At 42.1% G+C, this 26,304-nt stretch overlaps 1 protein-coding gene across 3 annotated transcripts in view; it reads left to right on the forward strand.

The window, feature by feature from the left end:
• Nucleotides 1-26,191, forward strand: part of vgll4b (vestigial-like family member 4b) — a 148,759-nt gene extending 122,568 nt beyond the window's left edge. For all 3 annotated transcript variants that reach the window (XM_078413990.1, XM_078413989.1, XM_078413991.1), the window contains 3 exons: nucleotides 8,637-8,853; nucleotides 14,357-14,480; nucleotides 23,802-26,191. In XM_078413990.1, the coding sequence (XP_078270116.1) occupies nucleotides 8,637-8,853; nucleotides 14,357-14,480; nucleotides 23,802-24,082 (622 nt within the window). In that variant the 3' untranslated portion in view covers nucleotides 24,083-26,191. The remainder of the gene's footprint in view (nucleotides 1-8,636; nucleotides 8,854-14,356; nucleotides 14,481-23,801) is intronic.
• The last annotated feature ends 113 nt before the right edge of the window (nucleotides 26,192-26,304 follow it).

Consider the following 26,304-nt stretch of genomic DNA (forward strand, 5'->3'; position numbering starts at 1 on the left):
CATTTCCTCTGGCACCAAAGTTGATTATTTTATGCAGAAATATATCAATTGTTTATCCTCAAAGTACAAACTTTATGCACGTGGTTAGGACCTCACTCCTAATTTATTTTTTTTAAATCACATGTACGACACCGTACGATTGAATTTTATTTATCCCAGGAGGGAAATTGATCTACCAAGTCATTTAAAAAAAAACCCAAGATGCATGAAACGTGAAATTAAAGTGACGAGTGGAAAAGATTGGGGGATGTGCAAAGATTGGGGGAGGGGGACATGTTATCTGCACATATGCAAATTATGTGACTATATCTCTTTAATTCTATATTTTACTTAAAAGAAGGCAATCTGAAATGCAACCATCGAGTTGATTTTTATTCCGTTCTAACCAATTAGAAAAATGTGTATTAAAGGCGAGATTTTAGATCTGATGGTTTAATTGGTAATTGACAATTGTACACTTTAGGGAACTGGTACTGAAATGGTTGATGTAGCTGTTTCCTTTTTTTTGTTGCATACTGTGTGTAATGGTGCAGAATGTGGACCCTGACTGGGCCCCCTTTCGAGTCTGGCGCATTTGTAGGTCTGGTGTGTGTGTGTGTGAGAGAGAGAGTACAGTACGAACCAAAATTAGCAGATGCAGCAGTGCTCAAATTTATCACTTTTTTCAAAATGACCCCCATTTTTAGAACTCTGTTTCATTGCTATGATTTAACAATGTTTAAAATGTTCTTCCTTCAAATCTATATACTAAAACTATCATTTCTTATCTTGTTTGTGACTGAACTTGAGCCAAAACGGTACACGATAGCGCGACCAATTTTAGGCCCACCTTACTCACCATTGTCACTTTAGTGATAATGCAAGTAGTTTTATTGAAATCGGTGTTATATTTTTAAAGTTATTCACATTTTAAATTTTAAAAGGAGTGGGGGAGAAGGGAGGGGAGAGGGGAGGGGAGAGGGGAGGGGAGGGGAGAGGGGAGGGGAGGGGGGGGGTTGAGGAGAGAGAGGGGGAGGACAGGGTGCTGCATCAATGCAGGAGAGGTTTGGGCCCAACTTGGTCTGGTAATTTAATGAAAATGCAGTTACATTTTCTGTATTGGGATAATATTGATCAGTGCAACTTTGAACATAATTATCATGTGATGTACGTCCTTAACCAGTTCAGTTTAGTTTATTGTCAAGTGTCAAGTGTACCGAGGTACAGCGAAAAGCTTTTTGTTGCGTGCTAACCAGTCAGCAGAAAGACAATACATGATGACAATCGATCCATTTACAGTGTGTAGATACATGATAAGGGAATAACATTTAGTGCAGGGTAAAGCCAGCAAAGTCCAATCAAGAATAGTCCAAGGGTCATCAAAGAGGTAGCTAGTAGTTCAGGACTGATCTCTAGTTGTGGTAGGATGATTCAGTTGCCTGATAATAGCTGGGAAGAAACTGGCAGTGTGCGTTTTCCTACTTTGTGTAGCAATGTGTGAAAGTAATGGAGGAATAGAAAATAAAAATTGCGCACGTATTCCATATTCCTCATTGGTGACCCTCGGATTATCTTGGATCAGACTTTACTATCTTTACCTCGTTCTAAACGTTATTTGCATATCACGAATCTACACACTGTAAATGGGTCGATTGTAGTTATGTATTATTGTCTTTCCGCTGACTGGTTAGCACGCAACAAAAGGCTTTTCACTGTACCTCGGTACACCTGACAAAAAACAAAACTAATCAGAAAACTAATAATAATTATGATGTAGAGCCAGTCCCACTCCAAAAAGAAAACTTTAGCCTCTCCTCTCTCTGCTTCGAGGTGAAGGACGTTATGATGTTACATTGGCATGTGTTTTCATCATATTGATGATTGACATAAGTGATAACGGAGTGAAGATTTCTTGAAATGAACCTGTGTTTTTTTCACAATATTCAGATACGTTTGTAATTGGCGTTTGTGTAGGTTTTCCACATTTTCATAAAACGAAGGAGGCCATTTGCCTCCAAGTATATGCTGGTTTTTACACCCATCCAACAGCAATCCAACTTTGGATACTTTATTTTTTAATTTGTAAAGATCGTTAATATTCACATCTATTCATAATATTTCCAATGGTTGCAAAATATATATATTTGGGGCAATCTTTGCATGGTCAGGGGTGGGGGGGGGGGGGGGGGGGAAGTGCTGCAAGGTTAAAATAGGAGAGAGAGCTTGTGACATGGCAGGTAAAGAAGGAGGTTGAGGGATGGAATTGGGCAACTTCCATTAAGTTTGTATTTGTTCAACTGAAATTGAAAGTAAGGATGCTGCTTTCCCTGTCATTAAGAGAGTTATTAATGTCATATGCTATTAAAAAAAAATACCCTGGTTTAGTCCACAGAATATCCCAGATTTACTCCACAGTTTATGCTCATAAGGATACTGATTGCTCAAGGACATTGCTGAAGGTTATTTTTTATTGTACTTTCATCTTTGCAAATTGTTTACATGCAGTGCCCTCCATAATGTTTGGGCCATAGACCCATCATTTATTTATTTGCCTTTGTACTCCACAATTTGAGATTTGTGATAGGAAAAGAATCACATGTGCTTAAAGTGCACATTGTTAGATATTATTAAAGGCCATTTTTATACATTTTGGTTTCATCATGTAGAAATTACAGCTGTGTTTATATATATTCCCCCCCATTTCAGGGCACCATAATGTTTGGGACACATGGCTTCACAGGTGTTTGTAATTACTCAGGTGTGTTTAAATGCCTCCTTAATGCAGGTATAAGAGAGCTCTCAGCGCCTTAGTTTTTCCTCCAGTCTTTCCATCATCTTTGGAAACTTTTATTACTGTTTTATCAACATGAGGACCAAAGTTGTGCCAATGAAAGTCACAGAAGCCATTATGAGACTTGACAAATAAGAATAAAACTGTTAGAGACATCAGCCAACCCTTATATGTACAAAAATCAGTTGTTTGGAATATCATTAAGAAGAAAGAGCACTGGTGAGCTTACTAATCGCAAAGGGACTGGCAGGCCAAGGAAGACCTCCACAGCTCATGACAGGTGTGGATTTGTCAATGACCACTGTCCGCAGAAGACTTCATGAACAGAAATACAGAGGCTACACTGCAAGATGCAGACCACTTGTGGATAGCTGCAAAAATAGGATGGCCAGGATACAGTTTGCCAAGAGGTACTTAAACGAGCAACTACAGTTCTGGAAAAAGGTCTTGTGGACAGATGAGACGAAGATTAACTTATATCAGAGTGATGGCAAAAGCAAAGTACGGAGGAGAGAAGGAACCGCCCAAGATCCAAAGCATACCACCTCATCTGTGAAACACGGTGGTGGGGGTGTTATGGACTGGGCATGTATGGCTGCTGAAGGTACTGGCTCACTTATCTTCATTGATGATACAACTGCTGATGGTAGTAACATAATGAATTCTGAAGTGTATAGACACTTTTTTGTTATTTTAGTATGTGTTTTGTTATTTTATATTTTAAAAGTTTGTGTTAATGTTCTCTGGTTTGTTTTATGTAGGGGGGGGCGGGTGAAACTTTTTTTCAATCTCTTACCTTGCTGGAGATGCGATTGTTTTCCGGATTGTATCTCCGGTCGCTCTGCGGCCTAACATCGTGGAGTTGGAGGCCTTGCCCGGGACTGATTTTGAGCCCCACCGCGGGGCCGTGGACTTACCATCAGAGCGTGCGATCCCTTGCCTGGGATCGACGCTCCAACTGCGGCCTACGGACTTTAACATTGAGGAGCTCGCAGTCTCGGGTAGAGACCGACGTCGGGAGCTCCAAATCGCAGAAGGTTTTCGACCAGCCCTGACCTGGGGTCTGATCGCCCGGTGCGGGGGAGCTGAGATCACCCCGATGCAGGAGCTTGATCGTGAGGGCCCGACCGTCGGCTATGGGAGTAAAGATCGTCTTGAGAAAAAAGGGAAGAGATTGAACTTGTTTTCGCCTTCCATCACAGGGAAGAATGTGGAATCCGCTGTGATAGATTTTATTTTATGTGGCTGTGTGTCTTGTTGCTTTTTACTTAGTATGGCTGTATGGTAACTCAAATTTCACTGTACCTGAATTGGTACACGTGACAATAAATTGAATCTTGAAATTGAATCTTGACATCCTACCTGCTTAAGTTCAAACAAATGCCTCAAAACTCATTGGCCGGCGGTTCATTCTACAGCAAGACAGTGATCCCAACCATACTGCTAAAGCAACAAAGGAGTTTTTCAAAGCTACAAAATGGTCAATTCTTGAGTGGCCAAGTCAATCACCCGATCTGAACCCAATTGAGCATGTCTTTTATATGCTGAAGAGAAAACTGAATGGGACTAGCCCCCAAAACAAGCATAAGCTAAAAATGGCTGCAATACAGGCCTGGCAGAGCATCACCAGAGAAGACACCCAGCAACTGGTGATGTCCATGAATCGCTGACTTCAAGCAGTCATTGCATGCAAAGGATATGCAACAAAATACTAACATGACTACTTTCATTTACATGATATTGCTGTGTTCCAAACATTATGGTGTCCTGAAACGGGGGGGGACTATGTATAAACACTGCTGTAATTTCAACATGGTGAAACCAAAATGTATGAAAATGGCCCTTATTAAAAACTGACAATGTGCACTTTAACCACGTGTGATTTTTTTCTATTACAAATCTCAAATTGTGGAGTACGAAGGCAAATGAATAAAATATGGGTTTTTGTCCCACACATTATGGAGGGCACTGTATTTTTGAAGAGCAGTGTGATTAATACTGACTAAAGGTATTGTGGATGTTTATAGGTAGTCTAAAGGGTGCTGGACCAATATGAATCCCATACTGCAGTTGTACAGGGCCCTGGTGAGACCACATCTGGAGTATTGTGTGCAGTTTGGTCTCCTAATTTGAGGAAGGACATCCTTGCTATTGAGGCAGTGAGGAGGTTAATCCCGGGACTGTCATATGAGGAAAGATTGGAAAGACTGGGCTTGTATTCACTGGAGTTTACAAGGATGAGAGGGGATCTTAAGAAGATGTATAAAATTATAAATGGACTGGACAGGCTAGATGCAGGAAAAATGTTCCCAATGTTGGGGGAGTCCAGAACCAGGGGCCACAATCTAAGAATAAAGATGAGGCCATTTAAAACTGAAAAGAAACTTTTTCATCTAGACAGAGTTGTGAATTTGTGGAATTCTCTGCCGCAGAAGGCAGTGGAGGCCAATTCACTGGATGAATTTAAAAGAGAGTTAAGGGCCTGTCCCACTTAGGCGATTTTAAGGCGACTGCCGGTGACTAGGCTGTCGCCGACAGTTCGCCGGGGTGTTGCGGGCATGATCGTGAGGGGTCTTCCAAAGATCGTAGTGGATCTCGGCGCATCGCCGAGAAATCAAACGGTTTGAAATTTCTCGGCGACAGCTGGCTTGTCGCCAGGTATCGTAGCTCATTGCGGGCGCTGTCGCATGCTGTCCCCAGGTTTGCTAGGTCTCTTAAGATGCATTTAGAAGCACATAATATTAAAATAAGTAAAGTCATTTCAAAATACCATAAAATGCTTGTGTTTAACCAATTTATTTACCGTCAGGACATTTGACAGGTAGATTGGAGGCGACAGTTTGACGGTCAGGTAAGCGTGGGAATTTTCGCGATGTTTTTGGCCTCAGCCATTACATTTAAAGTAGGCTCCCAACCCAGATATGCAACCCAGAAACCAGATAGGCATCTCCCTTACATTTTCAAAGAATGCCCACACACCTTTCACAAAAATCCACTGAACCACTTAAATTTCTTTTTTAAATTAACACAGCTATTAGTAAACTGGAAGTAAATCCGGTTTATTTCTTGTTACAGTGAAGCTTGGTTTTTAAGTAACCCATACAAGGTGTTATAGTTCAAAACTCTCAAGTACTTACCGACTTGTCAGTGATTTCATTGAAAACCAGGACACCAGAGAAGCATTGACAGCGTGGGAATTTTGCGATGTTTCCGAAGACGGTGTAATCTCGACCTGACTCGGCATTGTTGAGATCATTGTCATCGGGTAAAAGAAAAGTTTGGCGATCTGCTACGACTTTGACAGTCGCCGGCAGTCGCCTAAAAAATCGCCTAAGTGGGACAGGCCCTTTAGATAGAGCTCTAGGGGCTCTTGGAACCATGGGATGTGGGGAGAAGGCAGGCACAGGTTACTGATTGTGGATGATCAGCCATGATCACAGTGAATGGCGGTGCTGGCTCGAAGGGCCAAATGGCTCCCTCCTGCACCTATTTTCTATGTTTCTATGACCAGTTTCTATGACCCATTAATTTCTTTGAACATGCATTTTGATTTTGATTTTTTTTCCTCTCACACTGTGGAAAAAGACATGAGGCGAGAACTGATGATAATGAAAAACTTCTGGGCGAGAATACTCTGAAGGCAGGGAGGAGCATCCTGCGGAAGGGTACAAAATTGGTGGATGTAATATTCTGGGAATGCTGATTAACAGACATGTAATATAAATCACAACCACAGTGGTATTAACCCTTGGGTGTGGAGGCTATGTTACGCCATAAATTGCAAAAGCACACCTTGGATATTCTAGTCTTAATCGCATTACGACTTGATTTTTGTTTTCATTCAGCACCCTTCAGTAGCACTTAATTTTATTTTCTTTCTCCGGTTCGCTGTTGGATGCTTTGCTGCAACACTGTTGATGGGCTTGTTTTTTTTAAAAAAACATTTCTCTCCAGCTTTATATTATGTGAAAGAAGGATAAGTCATTTCAATGTATGTAAATTTTTACATCAGGAAAAATTGAGGTCTGCTGAAAGAAAACAATTTCCTGAGAAAGAATATTATGTTCAGAAATAAAATGTGCCATTCCATTTTCCTAAATGTATTGAATTCTACGCAAGGTCGAATGACATTTTCTTGAGGAAAGGAAGATTTTAAGGGGCTTCTGGCATGGAACTGCATTTTGTTAAGATGTGTGGCTTTGACTTGTCCTACTTGCTGAGAGCTCATAATTCAACAGAGCAGATATTATCCCAGTCAGTTAGGTGGTTTTATGCAGTGCTTAAAGAGGTTAAAAGTTGGACTTTCTGTGCCTATGTATTTGCCTAAGTATCTCACTGCAAACCACACATCGTGTGTTCCTGTATGAAATTTATACTGACTGCTCGTGACAAAAAAGGTCAAAAAATATTAGCAAAAGAAAATAAAGATCGGATTTCTTTGTTTTTGAAGTGAAGGCCTGTGGCTATTGAAATTGCACTTTTTAGTTGAACATTAAAAGTAAGGTAATTAAAGATTGGCATTTGTGAACACCCTCAACTCGTCAAAATTAACACTATGGAGACCTGGTTTATTTAACAAAAGCCCCATTATTAAGAGAGAATTCAATCTATTGTACCTGTTAAATCGTTTCACGACACAATCCTTTTAATTTGTACAGAATGCTTGTGATAATCAATTGTAACTCAAACTTACAGTCCAACCTGGCCAATAATAAATAGTGAGATCACATGCATTTAGTTCTCTCCAAATCTGTGGTTGTTCTTCCCTTCCTCAGCCCCCTCTTCCACCTCCCACCTTCTTCCTTCCCTGCAGTTCACTGCCTTTGGGAAAACTGTAACTAGAGGATTTGATTTTTAGTATTAACCAGTTCAATTGATCTCATCGAGTGATGCAAACTATACTGTGAAGCCTGGGAACAATTGAGACTGGAATCTGACTGAGAGCAACATCGAGACATGATAAATGGAGAGGAATGATTGGCAATGTGATAAAAAGTACTCTCCAGCAAAAATCGGAAATGGGATTAATTTTAATTGTTTGTGCACCCGTTATGTTCATGTTAACTAAAACAGCTTAATGCAGCTGGTGTTTATAAATAGGTGCCAGTGGTTCATGGATTGTGTTGTTGTCATCAATATTATTTTCCTCATTAATGCAAGATTAGGTCAAATGATTGTCGGTATTCTAGAAAATGATTGCTGGCATAAAATTCTCTGGCAAATGGAGACGAAAATCAGAATTCAGATTCATATTTCCCACGAAATATTTGCTGGAGAGTACTTTTATCGCATTGCCATTTCCCAAGAAATATGAATCTGAATTCTGATTTTCGTCTCCATTTGCCAGAGAATTTTATGCCAGCAATCATTTTCTAGAATACCGACAATCATTTGACCTGGTTTCAAATCTGTGTAAACACTTATCATTTAGTAATATTAAAAATGTGATTGGGCAAATTGAAAGATTTAAATTTTACATGCCATTAAATGACTTGGTGTAATCCTGATGAATGGCTATTTGAATTTTATATTTGCAGAAATAAATGAAACAAAAGTTGGGACTTGGGCTTGGTTATTTGCAAGTTATCCACTGGTATATTTCTGTTTTCAGTCAATTGACCAGTGTTTTCCTGCTGCTGATCCTATTAATTTTATAGCAAGTAGCATTCATGTCCCTTCCAATCAACCCTTGCCTGCTTTTGCACCAAGCCCGTGCCATTTGTATTTTTAAGCACGAGTTGTAAACAATAGAAAATTCAATGGTTCAACTTCAGAGAAGCATCGCAAGATGACCGCACGATAGTTTATGGCTTGTTTTGTGGTGGTGTCTCTCCAGCACAATACTAATGGAATCCATTTTATACAGGACCAAGCCTGTCAACGGGGACTTTCGTAAAGATCCGCAACGCGAGCGAAGCCGGAGCCCCTTAGAACGTGCCGCGATGTCAACCATGAGCCATCTCAGCAATCATGTCTATGCTGGCATAGGACTACCAAGTATGTCAATGGAACAGCCCCTAGCACTGACCAAAAATACCATGGACACAACTAGGACAGTCAGCATTGGCGTGGAACGACAGCAGGTACGAACGCACCTTTTTTTTTGCTTTTGCACTTAACGAAATCTATCTTTTGTGCATTAGAAACTAGTTTTGCTCTTGTGTGAATTGACATATCTTTGGAGAATCAGAAAGCTGAACTGGTATCTATTCATTTAATTTCAAGGGTGTTTATGATTTTTTTTAAATTATCTAGTATTAATAATCATCTCGCAATCTTAACTTTGTTTCTGTGCTATCCATATTCTTCAGCACATCTGTAGATGGCACACACATTGTCATTTGGCCTTTGGTCAGTGTAGTATCACTGCCACTGAAGTAGAACTGCAAAAGACCCATTGCCAGGCAATGTATTGTAGTTTATCTGAAGACTATAGTCATATCTTAGATAGACGCAAAATGCTGGAGTAACTCAGCGTGACAGGCAGCATCTCTTAGTGTTGATTAGACTTGGATGGCAGCACTCATCTCCTGTTGGTGGATTATCTCCTTGATAAACCTAAAATCCATAAACAGAACTGTCCCGGCAGACCCATTGTTTCTGCCTGTTCATGTCCCACCGAACTTATTTCCACCTACCTCGACTCCATCCTATCCCCCTTGGTCAAATCCCTCCCCACCTACGTCCAAGACACCTCACACGCTCTCTGTCTCCTCGATATACACTTCCTGTTGGTGGATTCTGTGTTTGTCCCATTGCCAGTGCATGAGCTGGGCTGTTGCTTCAGTGACATTATGGGCGGAGGTGCCTTCGGTTGGAGGACTGCAGGGTGGCACAGTGGCGTAGCGGTAGAGACCCGTGGATGGCACTACTGCCTTACAGCGCCAGAGACCCTTGTTCGATCCTGACCACATGTGCTCCGGTTTCCTCCCACACTCCAATGAAGTGCAGGTTTTGTAGATTAATTGGCTTTGGTAAAAATTGTTTAATTGTCGCTAGTGTGTAGGATAGTGTATGGGAGGATCGCAGGTCGGTGCGAATTCAGTGGGCCGAAGGGCCTGTTTCCGCACTGTATCGCTAAAGTCTAAAATTTAAACTGAGCATAGTGGATGTGTGTGAATTTTAAAAACCTGGTAATGCATGTCTTCTCGATGAAGATTGAGCATTGTTGATTGTGAACCATCAGCAAATGACAAGTTCTCCATCTCATGACTGCAGAATTTTAATTGAAGGTTGGCTGCTAAAATTCCTTCTAAAGTCACCCATAACTGGACTTCAAAAGCAGGTTCTTAAACCACGAGGGATTCAGAATTTGTGAATAGTTCTAGACAAATTCATGTTCATTCGTTTGTATTTGCTGGTAAGATGTGCATGTATTTCTCTCATTCAGAAATGGTGTTAAAGAATAAAAATGGCAGAAACATGAATGTGGGGCGCAGGGGTTGTTTGTAACTGCATTTAGGGTGGCACGGTGGCATAGCGGTAGAGCTGCTGCCTTACTCTGCCAGACCCGGGTTTGATCCTGACTACGGGTGCTGTCTGTACGGAGTTTGTACGTTCTCCCCGTGACCTGCTTAGACAATAGGTGCAGGAGGAGGCCATTCGGCCCTTCGAGCCAGCACCGCCATTCAATGTGATCATGGCTGATCATTCTCAATCAGTACCCCGTTCCTGCCTTCTCCCCATACCCCCTGACTCCGCTGTCCTTAAGAGCTCGATGTAGCTCTCTCTTGAATGCATTCAGAGAATTGGCCTCCATTGCCTTCTGAGGCAGAGAATTTCACAGATTCACAACTGTCTGACTGAAAAGGTTTTTCCTCATCTCAGTTCTAAATGGCCTACCCCTTATTCTTAAACTGTGGATCCTTGTTCTGGACTCCCCCAACATTGGGAACATGTTTCCTGCCTCTAACGTGTCCAACCCCTTAATCATACGTTTCGGTTTCTCTGAGATCTTTGGTTTCCTCCCACATTCCAAAGTAGTCCAGGTTTGTAGGTTTATTGGCTTGGTGTATGTGTAACTTGTCCCTAGTGCGTGTGGGGCAGTGTTAAATGTGCGGGGATCGCTGGTCGGTGTGGACTCAGTGGACCGAAGGTCCTGTTTCCGCGCTGTATCTCTAAACTAAACTTAAATTGGTCATATTTGTCCTGCTGTGGGACTAATGTAGAATGTTAGCAGTATAGTGGAGTTTCTCGTGGTTCAGGATAATACAAAGAGTTGGCGGGAATGGGGGAAATCAAACTCGCTGTGTTTGAAATGTGAATGTTGGCCCCTGCTGCCCTAATAGACCATTGCAGCCGTAATAGAAACACTGCAACCTCAGCATTACATTCAGTTCCATGAAACGCATGACAAATGGTATATAAATGCAATGTTAATGCAATTCCCCTCTTGTACAACATAATTGTATGTTGCGCACAGTGTTTCTAGGTGATTAGTTTTGCAAAACTCATTCAATATTGAAGAAAAGATGCAGGATTAGAGATGAGGTTAAAATAAATCTGTGGTTTCCAATGGCGTTGTTTGGAAAGGAGAAAGGGAATTCTCTGGTGAACATCTATTCTTCAGCCAAACTTACTCGTTCGGGTGGATGCCAATGAAACCTTGCTCTAAACCCAGATCTTTCCAACTTCTGGGTCCAGATTTGTTGCTGCACTAATGGGGGTTGCTTGAGATTAGAGCATCAGTTCTAATTAAAATTGATTCTTGGCTCGAGTTCAGTAGCTTGACTTAAATTCTTAGGAAGTGGAAGGATTGAATACAAATCCTGCACTGGAAGAGCATCCTTCCACAGAATATGTTTTTTATTCAGGGATGTAAAGAGTGTCGCCGCCTACCTTTGTTAGGTTAGTATTCACAAAATGCTGGAGTAACTCAGCAGGTCAGGCAGCATCTCAGGAGAGAAGGAATGGGCGACGTTTCGGGTCGAGACCCTTCTTCAGACTGATGTCAGGGGGGCGGGACAAAGGAAGGATATAGGTGGAGACAGGAAGATAGAGGGAGATCTGGGTAGGGGGAGGGGAAGAGAGGGACAGAGGAACTATCTAAAGTGGGAGAAGTCGATGTTAGTGGTTAGTGGAGCTGCTGAAAATTCCTGAATAAGGTAACCTCATTGCTAACTAATTTCAGGGTAGGTCCTTAGCTGACATTAGGACTCGATGCTTGCCTAAACTCTATTGATCATTGCATTTAGCAGTGGGATCAGTGCCCGGATAAACTGGATGCAGCCAGTTCCATTACAGAATTAGTACCCCAAAAAATGTGTACGGTGCGGACTCGGTGGGCCGAAGGGCCTGTTTCCGCGCTGTATCTCTAAATCTAAAAAATAAATCCCACATTAGCCAACATGCTTCCCTATAACTAAAGCATTGACAATACTTTGATGGTTCTGAAATCAGAGGAGACTTGATGGGCCGAATGGCCTAATTCTACTCCTATAACTTATGACCTATGAAACATTTGGAATCATTCTGAACTCAAAGTGATATTTAAATGTGCCCTATAAATTGCATGTTTAATGACCAGTCTGGCATGCAAAATTAACATTGTTTTTCAATAATAAATGTAGCACAAGGCTTAGAACAAAGTGCATGGAATCCAGAGGAAGGGTAGGGCATGGATAGACGGGATAAGTACCTTAAATATCCCAGTTAGTAATTTGGGGGGGGATTTAAAACATCTTTTGAAGCCGATTAGACTCTTTGCTCTGGTCTGGAATTCCATTTTTTTTAGTCGTTGTGAAACAAAGAGATGGGGGATAAATGAGAATCTCTACTTTTCCAGTTCAGACTGATAAACGCTGTAGACATTAGAGATGTCCAGCTGTGTCTGAGCTTTTCTGAATTTCTTCCTTCTGAGATTTATTTTTTAGATTTAGAGATACAGCGCGGAAACAGGCCCTTCGGCCCACCGAGTCCGCGCCGCCCAGCGATCCCCGCATATTAACACTATCCTACACACACTAGGGACAATTTTTACATTTTTAAAAATTAACCCAGCCAATTAACCTACATAGCTGTACGTCTTTGGAGCTTAACAAATGATCTGTTGTCTAAATTTGAAAAAAGGTGTAATTGGACTAAATAGGTCTGAAGGGTCCCGACCTGAAATCTAGCCTGACCCACTGAGTTATTCCAGCACTTTGTGGTTTTTTTAATGATGTGAATAGTTTCCTGTGCCAAGGAATTTTGCATTTAAAAAACACAATTTGCCTTCTCAGTACATCAAAGGTTTTGGAGTGTGGCTATTGGCTGGTTGGTCAATGCGGCAGATAGTTTTCACGTGGCAGGGTTTCTCAGACAGGAATTAGAAATATCATTGCTCTTGATTAAGGGAGAAGGGTTATCCAGAGACTGGCCCAACTCTTTTGGGATTAGTTTGGAGAAACTGCACAGAAATAGGCCCTTCGGCCCACCGAGTCCACCAGATACAGCCCTCCTGTTCATCAGAGGGAGGGAAAAAATAAGGCTGACCTTGGGGGTGGCTAGTTCTTTGTAAAACTTCAGTCTGGAGTTGCCTGTTGAATCTTTTGACCTTGCATAAATCCTGTGTGATCCCTGCACACCTACACTATCCTACATTCACAAAATGCTGGAGTAACTCAGCAGGTCAGGCAGCATCTCAGGAGAGAAGGAATGGGTGACATTTCGGGTCGAGACCCTTCTTCAGACTGGAGTCTGAAGAAGGGTCTCGACCCGAAACGTCACCCATTCCTTCTCTCCTGAAATGCTGCCTGACCTGCTGAGTTACTCCAGCATTTTGTGAATAAATACCTTCGATTTGTACCAGCATCTGCAATTATTTTCTAACACTATCCTACACACGCTATGGACAATTTAACATTTATACCAAGCCAATTAACCTACAAACCTGTACGTGTTTAGAGTGTGGGAGGAAACCGAAGATCTTGGAGAAAACCTTCGCAGGCCACGGGGAGAACGTACAAACTCCGTACAGGCAGCACCCGTAGTCGGGATGGAACCCGGGTCTCCGGCGCTGCAAGCGCTGTAAGGCAGCAACTCTACCGCTGTGTCACCGTTGCCATCTGTGTTGTTATATCTTTTGCAATCAATCGTGTTGAATTAAAGGGGATTGCTGTATCATCTGAAAATAGTACCACACCAACAGAGTTGAATGGCTTTTAAGCCTAGTTTATGCATCAAATCCACTTAGTCGGAATTGTGTGAGTCACAATAATGAGCCAAGTTGGCACATCAAAACATGTAGCAAGGATACAGCCCTCCTGTTCATCAGAGAGAGGGCAAAAATAAGGCTGACCTTGGGGGTGGTTAGTTCTTTGTAAAACTTCAGTCTGGAGTTGCCTGTTGAATCTTTTGACCTTGCATAAATCCCGTGTTTTACCAAAATGGAATGGATAAATGTTAGATTATATTAAAAACCAATGCCAATTCACTAAATAACAAATGGATTTATTTGTATGTTTAAAAAAGCAACCCAATGTGGTGTCATTATTTCGTGATAAAACTTGGACTCCAGAGCCATGCATTCAGGGTTTCGCGAAAGCTATTATTAAGTATTTAATTGTTGGTTGGAGCTGCACTAACGCATTGTTTTTGTCTGTCCAGAATCGGCCGTCAGTGATTACATGTGCATCTGGTAACAATCGTAACTGCAACCTTTCCCATTGCCCCATTGCCCACAATGGTTGTGTTCCAGCACTGCCCCAAAGCTACCGGAGACCCTCCAATTGTAAGTTGCATTTTCAGTCCTGTTCATGCAAGCAACCTAACTCTATCCAGTCATGCCCTTGGGCTCTGTTTTTATTTTTAAAAGTACAGTACTTGCCATCTGTGCAGCTTTTTTTTCCTTGATCATTTCAACATTTGCAGCTTCAAGTAAAGGGGCCTCAGATGAACCAAGTATTTTTGCGTTGGGCTAAAATGACCACGATTACGCTAGTACGGATTTCTTACCGAATGCTGAAAGGGGGTTGACGAAGCATTTCTGTCTCGACTAAAATATAGTGCTGTCTGTGTGCGGGGAAAGTGGCTTTTACATGGGCAACTTTTGGTTTTGGATAGTCCCTGCAACTGGCAACAATATGGTACCGTAATGCCAAGTGAATGTGAATTAACAAAGCAGACCTATTGCATCTGGGCTTCAGCTACAGCCAATATAGGTCATGAGAAAAGATCTTTCACATTTCTCCTGTGGCTTTCAGCTTGCACTGTTGTTTCAACACGCCCACTGAAGAAATAAAATGGTGCTCTCATCAAAATTGAAGTAGAATTTAAAACATTATCAGGAAATCCATTTTTCTACCAAGTGCTTTCATCTCGTGTCGAAAAGAAAGTTAACCGTTTCAGTGTTCTATGGCGTTTCAAGTTTCCTGGTGAATAGCTCCGGTTTTGGTGTACAGCTGATAATTACAGAAACAAAGCTGACGTCATCTTTTTCACGAGGAATGTATTCTGATACCTGGAACAGTGTTGTAGTGTTTGGGGTTTAAATGGAGTGTGATTAGAACCTAGTTACCCTCGCCTCTCCCAACCTCGTCTCGCTACCTCCCTCTTTGAATATTGAAGGGAGTCTTCATTTCTCATTGAGAATTCTCATTGAGGTCACGGTGGCGCAGCGGTAGAGTTGCTGCCTTACAGCGAATGCAGCGCCGGAGACTCGGGTTCGATCCTGACTACGGGCGCCGTCTGTACGGAGTTTGTACATTCTCTCCCGTGACCTGCGTGGGTTTTCTCCGAGATCTTCGGTTTCCTCCCACACTCCAAAGACGTACAGGTTTGTAGGTTAATTGGCTGGGCAAATGTAAAAATTATCCCTAGTGGGTGTAGGATAGTGTTAATGTGCGGGGATCGCTGGGCGGCGCGGACCCGGTGGGCCGAAGGGCCTGTTTCTGCGCTGTATCTCTAATTTAATTTTTTTTTAAATTGCATACGGCAAAAGGCCTCTCCCTCTGAAGATGGGTCTCGACCCGAAACGTCGCCTATTCCTTTTCTCCAGAGATGCTGTGTTACTCCAGCTTTTTGTGTCTCTCTCCTTTTACTCCTTCCCCTGAGGAATTCTTCCTATTGCCTTCTGTCACATAACATTATTTCCCATTTATTCCATTTCATCCCATTTCATTTTCTACCTCATCACGAAGTTGCAGATATCGTACTTTGGGAAATCCTGCTTTTAGTACGCGCTCCTCTGAGCTTGCTTGAATATGTTCGTCTTTGCCACTGATTTTACCCGAGGTTTCATGCAAGGAATGGGAACCTGTCAAATTACACCGGGCAATTTTTTTTTCAGTAGAAAAATTGCTCTGTCCTGGGTTCAAAAGGCAGAGGGCTGGCTGGCTGGCTGGCTATTGGAATAACAACTGTGTAAGATTTGATTAAGATAACCACTGATCGTTTAATCTAAGAATATTAAACTGTTAACATGAAATAATAGGAGAAAAGTAGAATATAGTTGCTGGCCATTTGAGAAATTGACCCATTCAAAATTTACAAACCCTCCCCAACAATCTGAGATACAGAATAACATTTCTTGTTTGCAAGATTTATGTGAAGAAAAAGTAAACGGCACAAAACATTTTTTTCCAGCGTGTGCTTCTTGACTCGCATGCACAGATCATGTAGCTTCACACTACAAAAACAATCGCAATGCAGTTAGTTTTCTAGGCCCTCTGTTATATAGCGGGTCGCTGTATTTCAAAGAACAAGCCCAGCATTATGAGATAGATGACAATCAATCCATAACAGCAAAGAAAACTGGAGGATCTGCATGCATGTGAAACAGGTCATTCTAACTATATCTGGTAAATTCTGATGGAGATGTAAACAGGAATGTCCAAGTGCACGCCTTGAATCTTATACTAGATTAACAAAAATCCTTCATCTAGAATTGCCAAGATCAAGCAAATGTATTTGACATTCCTTGTGTGGCCACTGTTCCACCCTTCTTATTAGAAACTGTTTGAGGCTGAATCAGATTGTTTGCAGTCTTGATGTAATATTCAACCCTGAGGTGAGCTTCAGACTTCCAATACTTCCCTCGTTAGGTCTTCCTTGACCCTGTCTCACCTAACTCTGTGGTCATCTGCTCTTTGTCTTTGTTATCTGTAGATTCAACACACACCCCCGGTCTGCCTCCTATGCTCTATCCTTTGTAAACTGGAAGTTATTCCAAATATGTGTTCATTCATTTGTCACCTTGAACTTCCATTGGCCCTATTTAATCAAATTTAGTTCTCGTCCTTGTTTAGGATTATCAAACATCTCCCAAGATCTTCTCGGTCTCTAGATCAGAAATCACTTCCAGTCCTGAGCTCTTCTGGATATGTCCACGTATCCATTCCTAACTGCATAAGCATTCCCAACCATAACTGCTTCGCTGTTCCTGTGTCTTCAGCCATCAAAGCCCTAAGCTCTGGAATTGCATCAACTTCGATATCACAATATTCCTTTTCCCTCCTTTTGACTGAGATTTTAATCTTCTGGATAGAAGGAATGGGTGACGTTTCAGGTCGAGTCCCTTCTTCAGGAGCCTGAAAGTAGGTAGATACAGAATGCTGGAGTAACTCAGCGGGACAGCCAGCATCTCTGGATAGAAGGAATGGGTGACGTTTCGGGTTGAGACCCTTCTTCAGGAGTCTGAACGTCACCCATTCCTTCCATCCAGAGATGCTGCCTGTCCCGCTGAGTTACTCCAGCATTTTGTGTCTATCTTCGGTGTAAACCAGCATCTGCAGTTCCTTCTTACACTTTTAATCCTCTGTGCTAATATATCCTTGCCTTACGAAATGATTTTTAATGTTTACGATAGTTCCTTGGGAAATGTTACTCTATTCATGGCTCCATATAAATACGAGGCTGTTGTTGGTTTGGATCCAAGACAAACCTCCTGTTCTCCAGTTTACTTCAATTTCAGCGAGAAAATCTGGAGAAATGAGGAAATCCTGATGTTACTCGTTCTCAATTGTACCCGTTGTCTAGGTTTGATACTTTCTCACAGTCCAGTCCAGATAAATCACCTACACTTACAATAAATATCATTAAATGCTAGTTCTTTGAGAATTAAACCAACAGCTACTTCCTTGGTTCGTAGTGTTAAATATTTCAAGCCGTTTATGTCATTATCAAGTCTTTTCTTGGTCTAAAGGGAATTTAAAACTCTTCCCTTCAATTGATTAATAATCCGCACATAAATGCATGTTATTGATTCTTGATTTCTACGCTAAAATTTCAAAATTCAATGAGGTTGGAACAATTTGAGCATTAATACATTAAATGAAATGTATTCTAATGTCCCCTGGTGCTGTATATAAAGAATGAAAATCAGCATCATCTGCTGGCAAAGTAGATCAGGTCATGTAGTCTTTATTCTGGCAACAATTTAAATTAACGTGTTTCGAGCTTTTAGTTATTATTTTTCAAGTATACTTTCAAGTGTTTGCAATAGTGGTGTGGAAATGTTACGTTAGATTTAGATTTAGAGATACAGCGTGGAAACAGGCCCTTCGGCCCACCGAGTCCGCGCCGCCCAGCGATCCCCGCACATTAACACTATCCAGCACACACTGGGGACAATTTTTACATTTACCCAGTCAATTAACCTACATACCTGTACGTCTTGAGTGTAGTAGGAAACCGGAGATCTCGGAGAAACCCCACGCAGGTCACGGGGAGAACGTACAAACTCCGTACAGACGGCGCCCGTAGTCAGGATCGAACCTGAGTCTCCGGCGCTGCATTCGCTGTAAGGCAGCAACTCTACCGCTGCGCCACCATGCTGCCCCGTTAGGTATTGCTCTTGTCCCAAGGAGCTCCCACAGGTTCTCCTGCTTTTTTTAGTTTAGTTTGGAGATACAGTGCGAAAACGGGCCCTTCGGCCCACCCTGTCCACACCGACTAGTGATCCCTGCACACTTTCACTACCCTGCACACACTAGGGACAACTTACACTTGTACCAAAGCAATTAACCGACAAACCTGCACATCTTTGGAGTGTGGGAGGAAACTGAAGATCTCTGAGAAAACCCACGGGGAGAATGTACAGACTCCGTACAGACAGCACCCGTAGTCAGGATGGAACCTGGGTCTCTGGCGCTGTGTGGCAGTAACTCTACTCCGATGCAACTGTGCCGCTCCGTTGGTAATGGCAGCATGGTTAAATGGTATTTTATTTGTAACATGGGCCAAGATACAGTGAAATTCAATTCATTTCTTGCACACAACTCAGTACAATATTACTATACATGAGCTCAAGTACAGGAGTGGAAGGATAGTAGATTATGTTGAGTCACCATGGTAACCTTGCATAAGTTACTTTTCCTCTAAAAATACAGTAATATTGGAAATGTTGACTGTAAAACGTGGCTTTGTTAGATTCTATGACAAATACTGCACATGTTAATAATTCTTTGAAGTTGTTCACAGCAATTTGGGAGGCTACCTTTGATGCCTTTGCCTGTTCTGTGCTAGCTTTCAGGCTCTCTGGCTCACTCCATTTCATTTAATTTATTTTAGGTCATAAGTAATCGGAGCAGAATTGGGCCATTCGGCCCATCTAGTCTACGCCGCCATTCAGTCATGGCTGATCCATCTCTCCCTCCTAACCCAATTCTCCTGCCTTCTCCCCATAACCCCTGACTCCCATTTTGTTGTCTCTTTCCTGTGCAGTTCTGATTCCCTCTTTAATCCATTGCAGTCAGCAGTGTGGAAAAAAGAAATGACAGCAAGGACTGTTAATTGGTTCTTGCCACAGTTTGTGTTTGCAAAATGGAACCCGAAACAGCCTGGGGCTTGTTATTTTAAACGTGAGGAGGATGCAGAAGTGAACGTGTCGAGGCGAGAGTTCAGTCAGGATTGAAGTTTATTTTCTAATACTTGCCAGCAATGTAGAGGGAGGCTGTTTGACCCATCAAGTCGACTTTGGCTTTCAAAACGTTGGTATCACATAAAGCCGGAGTAACTCAACGGGTCAGGCAGCATCGCAGGAGAGAAGGAATGGGTGACATTTCGGGTCGAGACCCTTCTTCAGACTGAAGAAGTCTCGACCCGAAACAGCACCTCATATTTCGCCTGGGCAGCTTGCAGCCCAGTGGTATGAACATTGACTTCTCCAACTTTAGATAGTTCCTCTGTCCCTCTCTTCCCCTCCTCCTTCCCAGATCTCCCTCTATCTTCCTGTCTCCACCTATATCCTTCCTTTGTCCCGCCCCCCTGACATCAGTCTGAAGAAGGGTCTCGACCCGAAACGTCGCCCATTCCTTCTCTCCCGAGATACTGCCTGACCTGCTGAGTTACTCCAGCATTTTGTGAATGATTAACAACCTTGTTATTCTCACCAACACGAGAGGTAGCTTATAGTAATGAATTAACCGATGAACCAACATGTTGCGATCCTGGGAGAAATTCAAACAGCCATGAAATCCATTCTGGCAGACTCTTGGATCGGGATCCTCGTGTGCCATCAATTTTAGGAAGTCTGAATCCATATGTGAGTTTGGTTTTAAAGTAATGGAGGATAGTTGGGTGGTAAAGTGGAAGAGAAGTGGCAAAACAAATCTGTAGTTGAGCGCAGATTCCAATGGGCAGACATGAGTGAGATGGAGTGAAGCCTGGTGAAAAATCAACAAGAAATGGAAGGGGGATGTGTTTTCTGAGATTTTCTCCCTTAGTTGTTTTTAGTCTTAGGTGACCTGTATTTTGAAATGCTGTTGATTTATTAAATTGCTTGAAAGATACGGCATGGAAACAAGGCCATTCAGCCCATCGAATCCACAGCAACCATATCACATTTTCTCGTCCACTCCCAACACAGTAGGGGCAATTTACAGAGGCCATTCAACCTTCAAACTTGCACATCTTTGGGATCTAGGAGGAAAATGGGGCACCCGAAGGAAAACCCACATGGTTATAGGGAGAATGTGCAAACTCCACACATAGCAGGGAGGTCAGAGTCAAACCTGGGTCTACCGTTGTGAGGCAGTTCTACCAGCTGCCACACTGTTGCCCTGGTCTGATGGTCTTTAATCCAACACTTGCAGATTATTTTAAATTAAGAACATGAAATGCTGGAAGTACTCAACATCTGTTTGGGAAGGGGGTCTTGGAAAGAGGGAGAGAGCATTTCAGGTTGATATCTTACCATTTGAACAGCTTTGATGAAAGATCATCAATCTGAAGCAGCAACTCTTGTCTCCTTTGTACAGTTACTGAGTGACCTGTGTTTAAAGCATTTTTATTTTGATTTCAGATTTCCAACACCTGCAGTGTTTTGTGATGGCAACATTTGATTTTCCTGATCTCAGTCATAGAGTCAAAGAGTGAAACAGTCCTTCAGCCCAATTTGCCCACACCGACCAACATGTCCCAGCTACAGTAGTCCCACTTGCTCGCGTTTGGCCCATATCCCTCCAAACCTGTCCTATCCATGTACCTGTCTAAACTGTTTCTTAAACCTTGGGACAGTCCCAGCCTCAACTACTTCCTCTGACAACTTGTTCCATACATCCACCACCCTCTGTGTGCAAAAGGTTACCCCTCAGATCCCCATTAAATCTTTTACCCTTCACCTTAAACCAATGCCCTCTGGTCCTCGTTACCCCAATTGTGGGCGTCTAGCTGAGAGAAATTTGTACCGGTCTTGACATGTTGGCCTTTTGTAACTTGTTCTGAGTGAGCAGCGATGTCCAGGGTTTCCTAAGCTTACTGAAAGATACCTATAAAGATGAGTGTGCAGGCCATGAATCCGGACAGGTCATGGCAGTGTGGGTTGTGCGTCTTTTCTTAGTGGCAGAGTGTCCATGAAGACTTGGCGGGCAAAATAAAATTGGATTTTTTTTTTCCTCCTGTCCAGTTTAATACTGAAAATAGCAAAACATCACAGACAATATAAAGGGGGGGGGAATTCAAAATGATTTGTCCTGTGGATTAATAGCAGTAAAAATGGGCCTGTTTTTGGTATTGCTTGGTGCCTGAGGATATCATAACACTACTGCATTCCACGTCTCATGAATTCTAACGCTGTGTGTGTGTTGTATAAAAATAGATAATTATATGTTCCAAACCCATATGGTTCTCAAATTCCTTCTATTTACTTTAGTGTTGCTGCATATGGCAGTCCCGTTCTCCCCCCTCCCCCCTCCCCCAGCATAGCCATCTTTTCAACCGTTCACCTCAATCCTCAAGATTCCCGTCTTCCTCACTGGTCTGACTTGACAAGCATACGTGTAGGAAGGAACTTTCTGTCTCCAGTCTGAACACCCGAAACGTCACCCTCCAGAGATGCTGCCTGTCCTGCTGAGTTACTCCAGCAGTTTGCGTCTATCTTTGACAAGAATGTGGCCCATTTCCATGCCTAATGTTGCACATTGTTTTGCGTTCCTTCAGTTCTGCCAAGACTAAGGGCTCCCACCCAGTGTCATCCAAGTACAGGGTCTCTCCCAGCCAGCATCCCACATTTTGTAGGGCCCGGTCCCCACTTCAACGCTGCAATTAAACACTCTCGTTGGAATTGCAGGTGCCCAGTAAGTTGAAGCGAACTTTAAAAAACAACTTAAATAAAACTCAATACGGTATCAGCATGTTCTCTTTTCACAGACAAAAAAAGAAACTTGATCCCAAATTCCAAAACACACTTTTTATGGAGGGATGGGAGAAGAAATGTAGCTTAGTTCTTGGCACAAAAGATAGGCGCAAAAAGCTGCAGTAACTTCGCGGGTCATTCAGCATCTCTGGGGTAAAGGAATAGGTGACGTTTCAGGTCGAGACCTTTCTTTAGACTGGGATGATGTCTGACCCGCTGAGTTACCCCCAGTTTTTGTGTCTATCTTTTGTTTAAACCAGCATCTGCAGTTCCTTCCTACACACTTAATTCTATGGTTATCTGAAGTCAGGAGCGTATATTTTGCTTTGCAGTGGTGGTATATGATTGCAATGTGCTGGTCTCCAATTGTATACTGTCATGGGAGGACCATCATGTGTACAATGTTGTGCTACGTCGGTATGTTCTGCGAAAGGGAATTCTGTTTTCTAATGCCAATTCATATTTGATTGAAGACTTGGTATTTTAGTAGATTCCTTGAGCACTCTAACTTAGAAAAGCTCGTGTGAATCACCAGATGCAGCCCCTCCAAGAATGTCTCATGGGGTTCATGGCTTGGAGCTAGACAATATTTAGACTCTAATGCAGTCATCATCATCGGCGGTCACTCGAAGCGAGTATGGCTGTCCTTTCAGGACGCCTGTGCGTGACTTTGTTTAACGTGGGGAGACTGGTGCACAGACAGCCACCACACGGTCCTTGAGAGATCTGGGTCAGGATCCAGTGGCGTGGAGTCCAAGACGACCTTTTCTGCTGCAGCCTTCATCCATCCGCCTTCCCAGCCGTTGTGACGCTCCACTAAAGTCAGCCATCATCCTCCGTCTGTTCCACCGTTGAGGTCTTGGTTGGATTGCTCTTTGTCAGGGACCTCCCCATCGACCTCACCGCCATGGGTGACCCTACCAGGAGCGTAGCTCCAGACGGCATCGCTCTCAGGACCACACAAGCTTCTCCACCACCACAAGGTGACAATCCACGGAGAAGTCTAATGCAGTACAGTAAGAGCTATTTGGAGGAGATGCCCATCTGAAAAGAAGAGCTTTTTTACGTTGGCCCTTGTATTCCATCCATGAAGTCAACTTTTTTTTAATTTGAAAATTCAGTTCAAAATACAATATCAACAATAAAGTTTGGGTGAAGCTGCAAATCATTTTCTGCTAAAGAAGATTGTAGAATCTTAACAATCAGCAGTTGAATGGAATGGTAGTGTTTTTTTTATACTGCCATGGTAAATGTGATTCAAAACAAATGAAGTCTTTGCAGACAAACTTCAATTTAAGTGGCTTAGGGAGATGTTGTATTTTAACCATGTTGTTTAGATTATATTGTGTTGAAATTTTGTTTCTGCTATTAAATGAAGCACAAAATGTCAAAGACTTGCTTTAATCTACAAATGTTCAGCTGTCCTTCCATTCCCCCCCCCCCCCAAACAACCCCTGACATTGTCGCCTTGTTTTACAGCCTCCATATCTGCGGCTACGACCTGTGATCCTGTTGTAGAAGAACACTTTCGCCGAAGCCTTGGGGAGAAATACAAGCAGCCGGAGCCGGTGACGAATTCTGTTTCCATCACTGGGTCGGTGGATGATCACTTTACCAAAGCCCTCGGAGACACATGGCTTCAGATCAAGGCTGCCAAAGATGGAGTTTCCAGCAGCCCTGATTCTGGTTCACGAAGGGGACAATCCTCGCCCTCCTCCCACATGGTCAATCACAATCACTCCCCTTCGGTGGTCTCATGAAGGGCGGACCGACCACGTTGCATTCTCCACCGAGTGACTGCATGGTTTGACTGAGCTTGAACACTGCTAAATAAGTGGGGGAGGGGGATTTTTTTGTTTTTAAAAAACAGACACTTTTGTGTATTTGCTTAGCATTTGCAAAAGGGTGCCCTAAAAAGAAATAGCAGGAGCTATACATATACATTGTATGAGGTAGCATCCTAATCTCCTGCCTCAGTTACCAAAGAAACCTCTGATGCAATTCTGCTGCCCCAAAAAGCCATGTTAAGATTGGTTGACCCAAACGCTTTGGCCTCTGCTAGTTTCTTTGACTAGAATTTGTGTGGTTTGCTTACATTTGCTTTTCTGTTATGTAATTTTATATGTTTATATACTTGAAAAGAACTGTATGTCTGATTTGCACTATTGAGGAATGGTGGGCTTGCTTGTCAGCCTTACATCAGATTTTCTTGTTAGATGGCAGACTGCTGACAACGAGGGCTTAGTATAATGTATATTGTGCTGTAGAGGCAAAGCAATTTTGGAAGGGAAAGTCTCATACAGGTATAAGTCTTTCTCTGTCTTCAGATTACATTTTTGTGCTCACAAACTGGACTGCATTTTTCTTTCAAAGACCACGGGCGTTTATTTTCCCCTGCACCCTTCATCTGTATTTTGTCAGCTTGTTAAAATAGATTTGAGACATGAAGGGCAATAGTGCTTCTGTGCAAGTAGTTGCATGATTTTTTAAAAAAAATAGCTGGTATCTATATTGTATAGGCATAATGAGAATTAATACTAGAGCTTTTTCTTCAGAATTGTAGTTTATTTTCAACAGTAACAGTCCTAGATACTTACTGCTGGTACAGTTTTACGCAATGACATTTAAGCATGTATTCACACTGGTAGAAGCCAGCAAAAGGGTAGCCTCGGGATAGGCTTGCACATAATATTCAGTAGATTATAAATTCCATGGTACAGGTGACAATAGCTTTGTGCATGACTGAATAAATATTGCATAATGAATACAATTTGCTTAATAAAGTAATAAACTATCTCCCATGACTTTTACAGTTGAGCAAGTCATTACTTTTATTTAAAACAAAAGTACTTGGCTTTGATGTGGTAATGCAGATTGTCATGGCTTGCAGAAGACGTTAATATTTTTTTTTCCGATGCTTACTGTAGTCCTGTGCCAAGGTGTACATTCCTCCAATAGTATAATGCTGTTTTGTTTGCTGTTTTAATAGCTACTACAACTACGAGAGGCAGAGGTACAGAAAGGAGCTGTGTAATGCTTTATAGCTTCCCAATTTAGCTTTTGCCTTCGACAAAGTCACACATGCCCATACATTCCGTTGCCCCAGTACAAACCCTGCACATTTCATCGCCACCTTACTGGGTAGTTACCGCGTGTCCGCTTTGGCATTCAGTACCCTACTCTGTAGGTAAATCACTAAATGAACTCTTTTTATATAGGTAACTATAAGACCATCATTACGCTGTGCGTAAAGAATGTACAAAAAAAATTCGTAGGTATTTTTTGAGGAACAATTAATTTGTTAATGATGTGTAGCTATTTAATTTCCCTATCCTTTACGTTGTGATCATGCAGTTTTCTTTTTTTTTGTTTGGAGAAAAAAAAGTTGATCTTTTTTGTTTGGTGTAGATTTGTCTGTTTTTAGGTAAAAGTGCAGGAACACAGTTATCTATGGAAACACTGCATTGGCATTAATAGCCACTAGTCCATTACTGCTACAGGCTACTGAGCATTACAATGGTAGAAGGCTGTAGATGCTGTCTGTCAACTCTATGCGTCTGGTCACTTGGCTGTTTTTATAAAAATACGAGACAACTGAACAAGAATACAAAGCAACAATCCAGGGATTGTGGACTAATTATAAATTTTGTGGAGATGTCAAAATGTTCTGAAATGTATAGACCAGGTTTGTCTACAATTTTCATTCTTATGCAGATCTGAAATGTCTACAATGTACTTGCTGTTCGTTTCAGTTTGTAAATTTGAACTCTATTCCTCTTGTTTGCGGCCTTGTTTCACCCAAAATGGAAAAAAAAAAAGCTTTTGATGGGCCACTTTTTGTACTTAAAGTAGCCTCGAGGAACAATAAAGTGCTCTTAAATCATATTGATTCTTGCAATTTCATTTGGGTTTGGGTTGGGTTTTCAGATCGGCAGTCATGGAATATAAGAAAATAACTGCAGATGCTGGTACAAATCGAAGG

The sequence above is a fragment of the Rhinoraja longicauda genome, chromosome 17, assembly GCF_053455715.1.
Source record: "Rhinoraja longicauda isolate Sanriku21f chromosome 17, sRhiLon1.1, whole genome shotgun sequence".
In the NCBI taxonomy this organism is placed as follows: domain Eukaryota; kingdom Metazoa; phylum Chordata; class Chondrichthyes; order Rajiformes; family Arhynchobatidae; genus Rhinoraja; species Rhinoraja longicauda.